The sequence below is a fragment of the Lichenostomus cassidix genome, chromosome 9 (genome assembly GCF_008360975.1).
Source record: "Lichenostomus cassidix isolate B80296 chromosome 9, HeHo_3.0, whole genome shotgun sequence".
NCBI classification, from domain to species: Eukaryota; Metazoa; Chordata; class Aves; order Passeriformes; family Meliphagidae; genus Lichenostomus; species Lichenostomus cassidix.
Genome location: NC_139490.1, coordinates 8,086,037 through 8,102,669, shown reverse-complemented (window position 1 = coordinate 8,102,669; position 16,633 = coordinate 8,086,037). Strand labels below are relative to the sequence as shown.

Here is a 16,633-nt window from a genome sequence, read left to right as displayed (position 1 = left end):
TGAAAACCCACCAGATGCACCACTCTCACTCCCCCTTGCCCAGTGCAATAACCCTGCAAAGTTCAGTGCTGGGCTCGTGGGCTCACACCCCTCTGGAGTGGGATGACATCACCCCACTGTGTTTGTACTACACCCACCACAAGTGAGTTATTCCCAACCAGACCCTTCGGTGCTACTGAACGCAGACAAAACCAGGGGTGTTCGAGACAATCAAACAGCAGATGCAGCAGAAATGAATTAATTTATATTTGAACAAAAGCAAAAGCCAATGGGAGGTTAAAGACAACAAGCTTTGAAGAAAGAGCTGAAGGGAGAAATGGTACATTTTCACTGCATATTGTGGATCTGAGAAATGACTCAAAGCCATCTGAGATGTAAACAGTTACAGCCAAGGAGTTTATCTTACTAAGCTGTGACTCTTCAGGGCCAGCTTTATAATTCTCCTTAATACACACATCATGGAGACTTCTGCAGCATCCAGGAACTTACCATCCCTCTAACTGACTGAACACTTCTGTACTTTCTATTATACAGACAAGTGCTGAAGCTTTATTTGTGCAAAGGCTGCTTTTTATCTATAGGGACAGGCTGATTATGACAGCCAGAGAAATGCTAACAGAACAAACCTTATTAGCAACTTGAGCTATTTTATAAAGGGGTCTTCACAAATTAAAACTGTAGATGAGTTTAGCCACCCTAAAACGTGGTATTCAGTATTACACAGCCACAACAGGGACAATGGAACTACCAAATAGGTTCTAGCTGTTCTTTTTATGGCATTGATTTTCTTTTTGATACATTCAAAGCATTATTGCATCAGAAAACATATCATGCATCTTTATGTTTCCAGACAAATTCACCTGTATTTGTCATTTCTAGCTACATCTCAAAGGTGCACCAAATCTACCGTTTCATGGTTTTAATTGCATGCTTTGCCTATATGCATGCTGAGATAATAAATATTAAATACAGGAAAGAACATAAGAGAACCAAACTGACATTAGGAATATTCTATGGCAGCTCTGTTATGTTCTGCCAATTAAAGAACTTTGCAAAAAATTGAGGTAACAACAGTGGCCACACCACTCAGCTGAGGATCGCTCAAAATTCATGGAAGTTTTCAGAAATTCAAGTACACAAACACCAGCTGCAACTTGTCAGAAATGCCAGAGAAATTAGGTTGGCTGCATTTTATTAGTCTATTAGCTGGCGTTCACACAGCTCCTTGTAAATCCTTTTTCTCACTCGGGGCATATCTTCCTGGGAGAACTGAAAAGGCTGGTCTAAGGCGAGGCACTTGCAGTACTGGGGAAAAGGAAAAGGTTTGGTTGAAAAAAAAGGACATTTACTACATTAACAATACAGGCTACTGATTTTTAAAAAGGAATACTCTTACCTGGAGCACAAAAACCCCACAGTCACTGTCATTTTTCTGTTGTGGAATGCACTGAAAGGAAAAGAAACAAGCAGAGACATGTCAGATCCTTATCCTTTTATTTATCCTTTTGTTCTCTAACTCCTGCTTAAAGTCCAAAAGGAAATTCAGCATAAGGATCAGCTGTCTCGTGCTCAGAGCTAGCTGTTCTGCAGCACTAGAAACTGGAGTTGTAATTACTTATTCTGATCCCAAATTTTGCAAGGTGACACTCAACACCTTGTTAGAATAACACCTAACATTTAGAAAAATATATAGTGTAGGACAGAAAATAAATTACAAGTCTTTCTTTCAAGTTTATTTTCTTTTAGTGACCTACACAGAACAGCTTCTCAATTAGTTTAAATAAATGTTTGTACAGCATTATCTACTTTACACAGGACAAAACTGTATCAGCAAAGTCACACAGGCCTAGAGGAAGATTACTCTCAGCATCCATGCTACCAGCAGTGGCTTTCCTCCCCCAGCCACACCAAAGGGTGTCAGAGAACATGGTAAATGATACATCACCGGGCAACAGGACTGAGCATGGCAGTCTCAAATGATAACTTTCTACCTTCATTATTTCCTCAAACATCCTCAATTTTTGATATGCAGAGCTAAGAAGTCTCAATCACTAGTGTTATTATGTCTCTGGCACTTGAAGAGGCAAAGTAATTGTTTTTTCTCAACTCCCAGATCTTCTGCCTCACAGAATGCAGGAGGACAAACTGACTGCACAGGTTGTGCATGAGTGCAGAGAGAAATCACTTCATCATTGTATCAGCATCTAAAAATAAACCTGTGCAAGGAGGGAGCTGTTGGAAGTATGTCTAGTGTGCAATGACCTGTTTTATATCTTTGGAGCCATTATGGGATGGCTACACAAATTACATATTCCCTCATTTACACTACACACAAGTTATTCCCTTTTATTATTGCCAGACTTTGTTTACTTGAGATCAAATGCAATGTGCCACAAACAGCCCTAGAGACCAAAGCCCTCTATCCGTAGCAAACATAAAATATCAGCAGTAGCAACATTAGCCTGTTCCCTCCCTCACCAAAGCCCATCCATTTGGCATTCAGAATGGCCCTTTCAGGAGAAGAGGGGCAGCTGAGTCTCCAGCTCATTCATTGACCTTGTGTCAATATGGACACCAGCTGCAGGTTTTGCTGCACACATATTTAATTGTCCAGAGAAACGCTCAGATCACCAAATCACTTGCAGAAAGTGTTAAAGCCCTGGTGGGAGCTGAATGAGCAACAGGGCTGGAATTCCTATGTGTAACTACCTGCATCTCTCCCAGCAGCCTCCACGTGGGCAGCATAAACCCATTTACTACTTGTACAAATATATGAATTTAGAAGCAGCTTCATGAAATCTCCCACAAAGTCAAACCCCAGGGCTCAAAGTGCTGCCATTTACCTTTGTCACAGCAGTCTGCCAACCCTGAAGGAACTCGGGGCGATTCTTTTCTTTTGCTTCAGTCAGCAAATACTTTCGAATGTTCTTTAACAAGGAAAGGAAAAAAAAGCAACGTTATTCACCTGCTAAAGAATAGGGGAGAGACACAGACAATGTTTGACAATGAGGACAAATTTCAGGTGAGCATTAGAGCTGAGCCCAAATCTAGAGACAAAGAAACAAACTCTGGAGGGTACTGTGCCTTCTACCATCAAGGCTCATTTTGGTCTATCAAGGGGAGTTTTAACACCCCCCCCGCCACACTGTACACTGCTCTGCTTCACACCAGACTAGCTGTGGCACCCAGGCACAAGGTCAGAGTGCTCCCAGACATGCAGAGAAAAACAGAGCAGCCTGGCATGTGTTCTTTCCTGGCTTATTGGCTGCCACCAAGGCCCTTACGTTCGATACGGCTGCGTTTTCCTGCTGGAATCTCAATACAAAATGCTTGAGTTCTGCAGCTAATCAACAAAGCTCCAGGGAGAGTTTTAGTGACATACAGGAAAAAAAATAGGCTGACACAAGCGAAGAGAAGGAAGCAAGATAAATGAGACTATGGTCCTGGGTTAAGCAAATCCTTCTACTTCTCTGTAAACAGGCTGGCCATTTATAGCATAATTTAAACACTGCAGCACACAAATATATTCACCTTAGCATATGGATCACAGTGAATTTTGGGGTAGTGCTCTCCCTCAATCCCCTAAAACAGGCAAAAATAAAAGTGCCTCATGTTTGAGAGACATTCAGGTGCAAATGCCTTGCCTGGAATGGGATGGGAGAGACCACGTTGCAAGGCTGCATGAGAAATTGTAGGGCTGCTGAGGGGTGGCTGGTTTATGCTGCACATTCACAAGCTAGAGAGCATGAGATCTCTTGCTCCCATGACAAACATTAGCTTCATCCTCAGCAAATGCCAGCAGGCATACTATCTTCATTCAGAAGTCCTAGCTGGGAACTCTCCTGGGTACAATAATTACTACTCTTCTGTAAGCCAACAACTACACATAGTTAAAAGTAGAGGGCTGCTGCATCAAGCAAGCAATTAAGTTGACAAAATTAGCTTTTGTAAGAGGGTCATTACAATTTGCTAAGCCCAGCAAAAATTTCCTGGCTGCTCTTTATCAGGAAGACTGATAATTTAACTCCAATGTTCAGGCTGCAGCCCTGAAAGGTTGCTGGGTTATAACCAGAGGCAAACACCCTGTTTCAATGCAGGCCAAGGAAAAAGGCAACACGCTGTTAATAGCACAGTAACACATAAACCCCACTGGGCAACACTACAGCATCTTCAGTCCTGTGCTCTCACCCAGGCAACCTATCCCCAAAATGACCACAATATATCATTTATCCTAAACACAAGTCCCTTAAGAGATGAAAGAAATGCCCTCACTCTCCTTGGGGTTAGTCTGCTTCCCCATGGCATTGGGCTTTGAGCTCCTGCTTTTTGTGGGAGTGACAAGACAGAGTCACCAAAGCTGTGCTGATTACACGGTCAGGCTAATTGGGCAATAGGCAATCTGACCTCAACTCCCAGCTCTTGTGTGACCCTCGAGGTCTGTGCTTCAGACTCCTCAGCAGGACAGGCTGATTCTCATTTCATACACAGCAAGACAGTGACAGACATACCACATTTAAAGTTTATGGCTGAACAGAAGCAAGGGGGGAGTATTTTGTTTAAGAAAACAGTGCAAACTTTGCAGACACAGCTGTCACTCTTACCTCTACACAAAACTTAAAATGAATGCCTTGGGAATCATAAAATGAAATAATTCGACTGGGGATGTTCACAGTAATGAGGGACCAGTGGACTTCCAGGTGAATAGGAATTAATAAGAGAGTCTTTTTGAACAAGTCCACCTGGCAAAAAGAACAACATATATTAGAGAGTGTTCCACAGGCAGAACACAGCAAAGCAAGAAATTAATCATATCCAAGTCTCCTCTCTGCTACTCCATAACTGAAGTCTTCTTTTGCCCTCACCACTCCTTCACCACATTCTTCATGTTTACCTCATACACAACTTACTAACAAGCACAAAAATACAGTTGCAGCCCAAAAAGTGACTAAGAAACCTTGTACAGTATCAGAATTAATCACTACTGTATTTGTAGCAAAATCCTGTTCAGGCTGTAATGCAACATCTGTGTTGAAGTGGCATTTCATAGCTAATGATGGCAATACAATTGAGCCTCAGTTTAGGTTAGCTTCATCTCTTCAGTAATGACACTTGTCCAGAGTGAGTACCACTCATTTCTATTAGAGCTGCACCGTTGGTAGGTGACAAACTTTGGGGGTGTTGATGAGCTCAACACAACACAGCAATGTGCATTCACTGCCCATTCACAGGCCAGAAAGCCAACTCTATCCTGGGCTGCATCACAAGCAGTGTGGCCAGCAGGTCAGCGAGGAGATTCTGCCCCTCTACTGCTCTCTTGGGAGACCACATCTATGGTGCTGTGTCCAGCTCTGAGACCCCCAATGTAAGAAGGAGGTGGACCTGTTGGAGCAGGTCCAGAAGAAGCCAAGATGTTCAGAGGCCTGGGGTACCTGACTGAGGGAGTTGAGGCTGTCCAGTCTGGAGAAGACAAGGCTCCATAGTTTAAAGTTTCCATAGAAACTTGATAGCACCTTCTAGAACCTAAGGGGCTACAAAAAAGCTGGAGACGGACTTCAGACAAGGGCATGGAGTGATAGGACAAGAGGGAATGGCTTTAAACTGACAGAGGACAGGTTTAGATAAGATGTAAGAAAGAAATTCTTCCCTGGGAGGGTGGTGAGGCCCTGGCACAGGTTGCTGAGATAAGCTGTGGTTGCCCCACCCCTGGAAGTGTCCAAGGCCAGGTTGGATGGGGCTTGGAGCAACCTGTCACGGTGGAAGGTGTCCCTGCCCATGGCAGGGGGGTGGAACTGGATGATCTGTAAGGTCCAAACCCAAACCATTCCATGATTCTATGAAGAAGCTGTAATTATAGACACCCCACAAAACCAGCAAGTTTGCAGTTTGACGACTCCTGCTCTTACACTGGCTCTGGGACTTGCCATAGGAATGCAGGATGCTTTGGTGAGTGGATGAAAGGAGAGGAATAAGGCAGAGCAGATTCAACCTTTCTCAAACCTAACCTTGCAGCAGATGCACTGTGGTCACAGGCAAGCAAACAAGGGAAAAGGTCTTCAAGTACAGAACAAGCAGATCACATGCAACAGCCTCAGTGTCTCTGCAGCAGATGAGCCCTTATGCTTTTGGAAGGCAGCCAAGCCAGGGCCTTTCATGATCTTCCTTCTCCTAGCTCCTCCTGAAATGAGTGTCTAATTACTGGGGTTTTGGTGGCACAGTCCAGAAAATAAGCAAAAATAGAATACTGAACTAAATGAACTCATCCTGTGGGAAGATTTCTATGCTTTCTTCCTTTTTTTTTTTAAGCACTGTGGAACTTGAACAGTACATAATTGCAACACTGCTGGCAAAGGCAGGTCTTTTGTAGGAAAGAAAAGTGTATTTCTTGAGTAACAATGGGAAGTTGAAGAGACAAAAAGGTCTGGGCATTCACAGCAGTTATCAGCAGAGCCTGGTTCACAACAATCCTTTGATTGTGACAAGCATCGACCCTGCTCCCACCTGCAGAAGCTGTTTCCTGACCGGATTACAGCACACTCGCTACACAACGATCCATCATTCTTGGAGAGAAGCAGGGGGATGTCAGCCAGCAGCAAGCTGACACCACAAAGGAAAACTGGAATAAGATAAATGAACTACATTTTCTGTGATGTCCAGCAACAGCAGAGCCACATGAAACTCAAGGGTCCTCATGTGGCCCTAGTTGTTGGATTACTGCAGGTGTGCAAACCTGCAGCAGGGGTGTGGGAAGAGGCAGCCAAAAGTGGGGTCTTTAGTTAAGAGCTGATGTACAGAAAGAGTGGTGGCAATCCAGATTCACTTCTCCAAGACAGCAGAGTCAGCTCTGTGCCACGACAGTGGATCAGGAGTGCCAGTCTGATGGGTGACCAGAAGGGACAGACACCAACATGAGCTCTGAAACCACTGCAGCCAGAGGAAGAATAGGATATCCTGTATCCCAGGAGAGAACATCTATAAAACATGGTGCAGTATTCTGGTGTGTTTAAAGAGCACAAACAAGTTCCCCTTAATTGCACATTGCAGGATGAGAGTCTACAGAATCCTTCCCATGGAAACTGCTTAGTTCTCATTCTTGCTTGAGAGATTCTCCAGGAATTTAAGTGTAAATGTCTGAACAATTGTCCTGCTTTCATCGGGTACCTCTCAGCAGCAACAGCAATACAGATTCTGCCTCCAGAATCTACCTTAATTTCGGGGGTTTTTACAAAACTTGGGTTGCTGGAGAAAAAGAATGTTTAAAAAATAATATGTGGGAATATTAAGCACTGATATTCCATCTCTCTTTAAAGAGATTTTTAATAAATTATATGAAAAGATTTTATATTTGGATAATGAGTTCATCTCTAGCATTTCACAGATGTGTGCTATTTAAGTACTTCTGCAGAAAGATCATACATTCAAACACGGCCTTTGATTAGTCTTGCCTCATCTCCCATATTAGAAAGGACAAATGTTCATAGAAAAAAAAAGGAAAAAAGAGTATTTCTTTTTGCATTAGCTACCCCTGAAAATATCACACACATGATCTGGTATGGGTTCTGGAAAGCAAGGTGAATTCTGTTCCCATCACAAGAACAACAGTCTGGCTTATTAACCATGGGTCTCCAATTTCTGCTTTCTAGTACCTGGTATGTGTTACTTGGAGTAACAATTTAATTTTGTCAAAGAATGCCAGTTTGAGATAAAAGGAAGAAGCAGAATTAAGTCTGCTCTCCTGTAGATTAGTGTACCTGGCACTGTCAGGAGCAGTAAGAGACATTTCTTGCAGTTAAATTAACAACTTGCATGAACATACACAAAGAGATAACCTCCCACTGAAAATTTAGCCATTCAAAGTACACTCTTACAACATACCCGTACTAACTTGAATAGAGCCACACTACTGTTTTCATCAAGCCCTCCCCACTTTGTACAGCTCCTTTGCCAACCATCCTTTGCAAATAACACACTGTAACCCAGCTTCTAGTTAGTAATTGAGCCCAGCCCAGCAGAACCTGAGCACTAAAGACACCACGTTAAAAGTACCTTTTTAGTCCATCGTTTTACCCCATTATATCCTTTGGTTACGAGCTGTCTATGAAAAAAGCTGTTAAAGAAATGAACCTAAAAAGAGACAGAGAGAGAGAGGAGGAATGAGCACAGAAATTTTCATGCACAGTCATTCCCCTTCCCCAGGATAATTTATACAAAACAACTTGTAATGAGGCAATATTTAATGCAGGTTTAGAAACAGAACCCCAGTAGGGACAAACAGAGGCTTTGCCAAGCCTCAACTATTGCTGTTCTTCAGCAAGCTAATAAAATAAGCCTTATTTTCCTATAATACATGATGTGAGCCACTGCAGCATTTATATTTACATTTTTGTATCTCCAGGCATATCATGTTTAATTTTTTGGTTGGAGACAGACTTGGGAGAAAAACACCAGGACAAGGAGTTAGTTTTTGTTGTTCTTTACAGGGATCAAGGAAGAGAACACTGGACTGGAAAAGCGGGGGTGGTGGAGAAGGGAGTAATGTCTGGCTTTAGTTGCTGAAAGCTGAGACTCAATAAAAGAAAATTGATCAAAACAGTTAGGAGATTTAGTCCAACAACATTGTCTTTGGTATTCAACTACTATGACCAGCTCCTGACAAGAATATTCTGCTACTGGGAAGTATTTTTAAGATATGACAGATCCATTTGGTAAGTAAAAACCTACAGTTATGACAAAAAAAAATGCAGGCTTATGAAAAAAAAATTAGCTCCAGGTTAACACTATTATACACTGTGCTTAGCTTCTTGCAATTATAGGAACAGATTAATACAAACAGAAATCTGCAACATCTGTTTTTAATAATTCTGCTAGTGTAGAAGTGGTAGAAGGCTTGAGTTGTTACTTGAAAAAAATAGTTAGAAAATTCAGCATCTGAGAACACTAACACCCATTAGCTATGCCAACAGACTTCAAAACCACATTCTGAGGTACCCGCAGAAAATCTCCCGTGAGGATTTCAATTATGCACTACGAAGAAAAAGCAGACACAAGCAAACAGATACAATCTCCAATACCCCAAGCTTAGCACACACTCAGGAAATATGGAGAATACTAATGAAGAATCACCATCACCTCCAATCAAAGCAACAACACTCTTTCTTCCGAGCTTGAAGATTTTAAGAGTTACATTGTGCAGAGCTCATCTAAGAATGGCTTTGTTTGGTTCTTCCTTTGTGGTCTCACCTGAAAATTGTTCTGCCCTACTAGTAAACAGATGGGGTTTTTTAATTGTCACTGCTGCAAATTCAGACACAGAATGGGGGGGTTGTTATCTTTTTTTTTTTTTTTTTTTGCTTTCTTTTTCTCAACTGCCACCAACAGTTAGGCACTGCAGTTGCAAAGCTGTAAGCATTCTGTTGAGGATGCAAAAAACAGTCCTGCAGAGTCAATACTGCCACGGAACCAAGCAGCTCCACACAGATTCACATTCACCAGGCAGGCAGCTGACACAGCTTGAGCTGTTACAGCCCCCACAGCTACGAGGTGGGCGGGAGGGTGAGTGCAAGCAGCACATGTGCATGGTTCAGATGCTAACACTCATGGTTTGTCATCTCAGCAGAAATCCATCTTCATCAGAGATTTCAGCTGGAACACCAGGCTGGTGAGCAAGGGCATGAATACTGCACTTTAGAAGCAGATAACCTGGAAACAGAAACCTCTAGGGAAGAGAGTGGGATGGACCAAAAGAGGGCATGTGTCTTCTGCAGGTACATCAGTAACATTAGGCTACCACAGAGACACCTGCAGAGCTAATTCAGTCAGTTCCTGAAACAACAGCAACAGCACTGAAAAGGGAAAAGGACAGGTAGAAAATCTGAGCAGCACATAGCAACAAATTATAATGGAACCACTCAGAACATCGAGTTGAATCTCAATTCAATATCTGAAGTGTGCTAAGTTTCACCTTTCTCTCCAAATCTCTCATTAGGTACATTTGCATAATAACAAAACCCCCTCACCTTTTCAGGGACTGCATCCATTACGAGTTCACCATACATGTTAATTATCTGTAAAAGTTAGTAAATAGTTAAATACATACATTACAATTTTTTAAGACCCAAATTCACAAGTGCCCAGAAAACATAGACTCTTACCAACTAAAACCAGCAAAATGGAGAGGAGCCTTTATAGCCACATTGTCTGAAGGACAAGCACTCTGCAACTAATAGTGGTTGGCCTAGAGAGAGACTGTAACTGGCTGCTTGAAGTCTGCCTCAATCTTAAATGCAGTTTAATTCAATTTAAGCCTACTGGTGCATGCCCTGAGCTCTGCAGCCTTCCTGGTTTTTTGGCTGTGGGCCACAGTTTGCTATTTCATTCTGTCATTCTTGTAATCTGCTCAAGCTGGGGATGGGGAAAGTTACTAAAACCTATATGGGTAGCCACTATTTTATCAAAATAGTGCCACACCATTCCTTCAAAAGGAAACAGTCTGGTTGTGACACCTCCCAGCTTCCACACTTACTGCACCTGTCACTGTAAAAGCTGCTCACCACTCCTTTTACTTGCCAAGCTTAAAGTAAGAATAGTCCACCTCTAATGTCAGCAGAAGGTGCACAACTGATACTCTAACATAAATGAACTAAGAAGGGTTAGGGAAGCACATAAAAACCATGCATCTCTGACCTGGTCATTCAGCCAGTTCTGGCCTTCCAGTGTAGCCAAATCATCCATATCTAGCATGTGCTTGTTATAGAAGACCCGGAAATTGCAAGTGGAGGTTTTTGGATGTTTTTCCCGATACTTCATGATTTCCCTGGTGATAAAAGGTTTTCTAAAACAGGATTGAAAAGGTAGAGAAAAATCAAGTCAAGGTCATGTCCTATGGTCTTCTGTTCTGCTAGTTGTTAGATGTGGAGCGTGCAGTAGCAATGCAAGTGATTTGTCTTTACCAGGTGTAGAATGTGATACTGCTACACACCTATGGGAGAAATCTTCATTAAAGACTTCTTTTAATCTTCCCATGACATCTTTTTCACAGAGTGGTACTAAACTGCCATATTTCTTCATAACTTCATCTAGGAATCCTTTAAATATACCAGAAAAATGAAAGTGCAAACATATAAAAACCTTCTGAGTTCACCAGCCCAATAAAGCTCTTGGTTCTTACAAGAGCAAGCAGCAGTCATTCTGCACCCAACCAACATGCAGCACCACACATGGCAAGTATATATTTAAGAAAGCTAAGCTCAAATTGGCAACATTAAATAAAAGCGGGGGTAGGGGAAGAAGGACAAAAATAAAAATGCATGAATCTGATCACTCAAGCTTTACAGGAAAAGATCAGCCCCTGTTCTTGCCATGTACATATATATCCACATCCAACTAATTATACCAGTGCTAGAGAAGAATCCATCCCCTTCCCTACTTCAATTAGCATTTTAAATCATTTTACTGCAACGTGAAAAGCCATCAGTTCCTGCAACAGGTTTCATTGAAAAGCCAGTATCCTGTCCTTATGGCAGGCAGAATGACTCTCCTCAAACGCAGGCAGCTGGAGCTGGCAGCGTTTGCAGTCTGCTCAGTTCCGCTGCCACACCACAGTGAACAGAAAAGACGCCAGACAGACTCCCAGCAAGTTTAACTCTTTTACCCTTGTATCCTAGGGATGGCATTTAAGGTGACACAGACAGGCATGTTAGCCTGCCATTGCTAACAACAATGTTAGCAATCACAAGACTAGAAACAAAAGGTATTAACTTGGAAATAATGAAGAGATGAATGCTGGAGGAATTCGAAAAACTTAGGAAAAAGACTTTTTCTTCCTCAAACACAAGACTGGAATGCTGGAGATATAAATTCCACGCAAGCATCCAAAACCACTTTGAGAATGAAAGAGAATGGAGAACAGGATTTCAACACTTGCTAATAAACAAGAGGAAAAAAAGGCCAAGTTGTCTAGCTTTCTGAAAATTAATTATCAGATGAAGCAGAAAACATGTGTTCTTTGTACAGAAAGCTGGTGTGTACAGAAAGCTGGATCTGAGATCAGAGTCCAGGGAAACTGCACTATTCCAAAGTCCAGGACTGTTGTGAGGCCAGGGTGCGATGGCAGAGAGCATCACTGGATAGTGCAGTGTGTCCTTACTAAGGCTTTAACATTTCCTGGAAACTTTCAAGATCAGTATAGCAAGAGGCAAGATGAGAGAAACATTGGACAAAAAAAGTGCCAGAAGAACAGCAGTAAGAATACAAACCAAAGGAGAGAGATGAAGGAAAAAACCCAAAACACAATGGGCTGAGAATAGTAGAATAACAGTGAAGATGTAGCAAGAAGTGTGACAGAAGGAAGGGAGGAAGGATTGAAGAGATCAGATCACAAGGAAGTATTCTTCATGGGAAAAGAACCTTCCTTGCAACTCTGCCACAGACTTGCCTAACAACTTTTATCCCTTACATCTCAGTACACTGTGACAAGGAGGACAGTTCTCACTCTGGCTGTAAGTCTAAACAGACAATGCATGGGGCTTATGAATGTACCTTATTCTGTTTTAATATATAAAAATTTTAAAAGCTCTTTATCAATACACAGAGAAAGGATTGTTCGTGTCATTACAACTAAGAGCAGCAGAGACCTCCAGCTAGATAGTGACCTCACTTGGGCCAGTGTAACTCAAGGAAGAGAATACAAAGTTCAGCCCTGGGGCAAAATCAGTCACCCATCGAGGACAGGATTTACCATGGGGCTGTTTGATACCTAATAGCACTTTTAAACGAACTAAGCATTGCAGCCCATTAACATCTGAGTTCAGCTGTTGCAGAGAAATTCAAAACCCGAGAGCAGCCCTAACACTTGCACCTCCTTCACGTTTCTACCCCAGGAACTCTTGCCAGGTTAGCACATTCTTTTAGGGTGCAGTTAATTATTACCAACACTCCCAAACACACAAGAGCTCCTGTACACAGTCACAGCACAACTAAAATTCTTCTTCACTACTTTTCAGCTGAGAAAACGCAGTACTACACTATAAGATCACAAAACTTCAACTTTTGCCACCCTGATATGACCTTGGTTCTTGCCTGTTACAGAAGGACTACATCTCTTTTTCTGCTGGACAAACTTTAAAACTCCGTTGCAGAAGTGGTCTGTTCACCAGGTTACCACAGTTTCTCTCCATTTCTCACACAGCATCTGGTCCTTGCTGGATCACATAAAGCCTCTCACAGAGAAACACATCCCACACTAAATTGGAGACAAGGACGTGGAAAGCTAACTCCTCTCTTGAGGAGTCTCCTTTTTCACATTTTGCTTTAGAGAAATCAGTGGCAAAAGTGAAGGACAAAAAGGTGGGCAGAAAAATCAGAGTGTGTCAAACTTCAAACAATTCCTTCAACACTAGCTGACACCAGCTTCAGGTTTATGGGACTCTAAAAAGCCAGTTTCTCCAAAGGAAGTTATCAGAACATCACTGAAGTTACAGTGATGGTACAAAATGGCACAACGTGTTAGCTTACTGCTCCTTACTATGTGTGTAGAGTGCTGCTACACATAAATAAGACACCAATTACTATTTTTATCATGCTCCTCTTTAGAGAGACTATCAAATACTGCATGCTCAGCATAGCATAGAAAAATCCCAACGCCTTTTTGCTCAACCTTTGCTAAGACTAGTCTTGCCTTTAAAAAAAAAATATGGTCTAATAGGATTCATTAAGCCTACTTTATGAACAACTGGAGAGAAAACTAAGGGACAGTGAATAATATCTGGCTATGAAAACCTGAGTTGAAGTGATTTAGTTTAAGAGCAAGAGAAGAGAGTATAAGGGTAGAGAGAAGCATTAGAATACCCAGGATTTTCAAAAACCAAATTAAGAATAACAATTGTCAACCACTTAAAAACCTGACCTTTTGACTCCACATGATAAGACATTTAAAATTTCTATCAACAATTTCCCACAAAGATTCCAATTAAACTACATTGCATTCTCTAAAACAAAATAATCTCTTAAAATAGTTTGTCAGTTAAACATTCATTTGTCCCCCCCTTCATGCAGCTTTCCTCTTTGCAGTCTCACTTCATCAAATGTTATGCTAAGTGATCTTTACAATTCACAGCAAGAAACCATTTTTATAAAGGAATTAACAGAACATGTGAACTCCACAACACATGTAGTAGTTTTCAGGAACTCCTGGATGCCCTAAGATATGTAAAAAATATACCACAAAGCCACGTTGCCAACTGCTCATCAGCCACCCGGGAAGTTTTCTGACTGTTCCTTTTGCCTCCCTTCCGAGTTCCTGATTTCGGACCTGTGCTTTCTGGTGAAGGCTCCTCAAGGGGACTTTTACAGTAAGGGTGATCTAGTAATTTTGAACTAAAAATGTCCAAGTTTAAGGAACTTTCTACTTCCATCTGGCTAGAGCTGTCCTCATTCTGTGTCAGCTCCATGGATAAAGGTCCATTTGCAAAACTATCATTGACATCAGAACCCTGCAAGGAGGATTGCAACAGTGTCATTCCATCTACACCCACAACCTCCTTGGATTCTGCACCATCTTGATCTGAAATAGCAATTTCTTTTCCTGTCACAGAGACGACAATGTCAGAGCAATGATCCTCTGCCAGAGCCCCGTTGGTCACCACCTGGTGCAAGGTCTCTGTCTCTGGAGAGGCTCTAACATGCAGTTCTGGTGGGACAGCATCCACATTGCCATCCTGCCCTCTGGATTCTGGCTCCTCAGAACACGGCTCAGCAGACACATCCTGCGTGTGGCAGATCTCAGGTGCACATACTTCATTCTCCTCTCCCAAAGATTTGGGTGTATTATTGTTCATATCTGATAAGCTGTACCGCTTCCAAAGACGGTTACTTTTAGATTTCCAGTAGGAAAACCAATTACACAATCCACTTTCAGAGTCTCGCTGAAGCGTTTCTTGATGGTCCCTTGTAACTTTCTGCACCCACCTTCGCTTGATTTTTCTTAATTTGCAAGTCTTGCCTCTTGCTCGAAGTTTCGGGAATTTTATGATTCTATACCGAAACCTAACCATAGAAAGTTTCTTATGCATCATAAATAAAAATCTCTTTTTTACAGTATGATGGTTAAATTTGGACCTCTTTAGAGCTGTCAAGGGGCCACAAGTTCCATTCCACTCCCTTTGCAACAGCATTTCCTTTTACAGTTGTTTAAAACTACCAGGACTGTGTTGCCCTCATCATTATTGCTCTCCCCTCTGCTATATACAAAACCACCTTTCTTTACAGGTAAGGCAGCACCTTCCAGTGAATCACATGAGACATAATGGATTCTGCCAGAGATGCTATTGAGAACAGCAACAGTTTCAAATTCTTCATTCAAGGGATCCTCACTCTGAAAGGATCCATTGTTGAGTTTCCTTACTGCTTCTCCAGACGAGCTTTCAGCTTTGAGACAGGGACAAGATCTTTTTGCTCTCAGTAGTTTTGTACGGAAAGCTGTATGATTCAACAGTAGGTTTTGAAGAGGTTTCTGCATTTAGAAGCACATCAGGAGCCCACCTGATTTAGAGCTCAAGTGTCTTCCTTCTGCACCGCAGTCTTCTGTACAGTTTGTTGTGATTTAAGCTCACAGATAGCTGAGCACTCTGTCTTTTCTTCTAAGTGAGAAAAAATTGCTTTTGGAAGCAGTATTTCCCAAGCTTCCCAAAACCAGTGGTCCATCTTCCAGACTGGGCCAGCAGCTGACTTTGCCAAAGCAAATGTCTTCTATGTTTTTTCATTTTTCTGCTGCATTATGAACCTGAAAAACAGCTGAAAGAAAAAGGGAAATTAATTCAGAGTTATCTGGACTGTAACATAATAGCAAAACACTAAAGCACATTCCTCAGGCCACATGCCTATCTAAAATTCCACCCCTCCTCTAATCACAACGCCACAGTCCCTAAGACATTTTCACTTGCACCAGAAGGAAAAACAAGCAATAGTTGCAATGGTTCGGTGTGTAAACAAGCTTTCCTCATTTACCTTCCCTAGAGGTAAGGCAATAAACAGGTAATTCCCACCCATCCCATGCTCCCCATATGTAATTCATGACTCCCAAGCCTGAGGTTAAACCTCTCTCACTGCCCACGCCTAGGGCAAGCACAGTTAACCAGCTTGCCTCAAAAGGCTTTTGAAAAACAAAACTTTGAAGTCCAAGTTATCAACAAGTGTGTGCAGGTACCCAACCCCATCAGCACTGTACAAAGGAGCCTTTACTCTTGTGCAATAAACGTGAGCAGCCTCTGAAAACATTTCACATGCTCACACAAAGTCTTCCTTTAAAGGAACAGCAAAGCACGCACTGCCACAGAAATTTTGATTCTCCGACTAGATAAAGAATGACACACTTTACTCCATGAAGTAATTGCTCTGTATTTACAGCAACATCTCACTCCATATGAAACCACCACCATCAGCTTCTATAATCAATGTTTATCTTTGCATTAACAAAGCAGTACCAACACAACACACCGGTTAATCCTCTTAAAAAGTCCTTTCCCCACTAAAAACCTGCATCTCAAAGTGTTCAGTAAGCATATGTCTGAGACTATACAAGAGTGTAAAGCCTGAATAGTAGTATCTGTTTAACTTCACTACACAGCTAAAAATATTAATT

The 16,633-nt window shown here is 41.9% G+C and overlaps 1 protein-coding gene across 3 annotated transcripts; it reads right to left on the bottom strand.

Moving 5' to 3' along the window:
* Positions 1–222: 222 nt before the first annotated feature.
* On the bottom strand, positions 223–15,786 carry SENP5 (SUMO specific peptidase 5). 3 transcript variants are annotated; one of them, XM_085069159.1, is made up of 9 exons: positions 15,535–15,786; positions 10,976–11,081; positions 10,681–10,828; positions 10,014–10,061; positions 8,044–8,121; positions 4,602–4,739; positions 2,844–2,927; positions 1,397–1,447; positions 223–1,305 (listed from the first exon to the last, which is right to left on the bottom strand). In XM_085069159.1, the coding sequence occupies exons 2-9, from the start codon at positions 11,062–11,064 to the stop codon at positions 1,195–1,197; spliced, it is 747 nt and encodes a 248-aa protein (XP_084925285.1). In that variant the 5' UTR covers positions 11,065–11,081; positions 15,535–15,786; the 3' UTR covers positions 223–1,194. The 3 variants fall into 3 exon arrangements, with proteins under 3 accessions (XP_084925285.1, XP_084925284.1, XP_084925286.1); XM_085069158.1 differs by lacking the exon at positions 15,535–15,786 and adding an exon at positions 14,216–15,316; XM_085069160.1 differs by lacking the exon at positions 10,976–11,081.
* Positions 15,787–16,633: the final 847 nt, after the last annotated feature.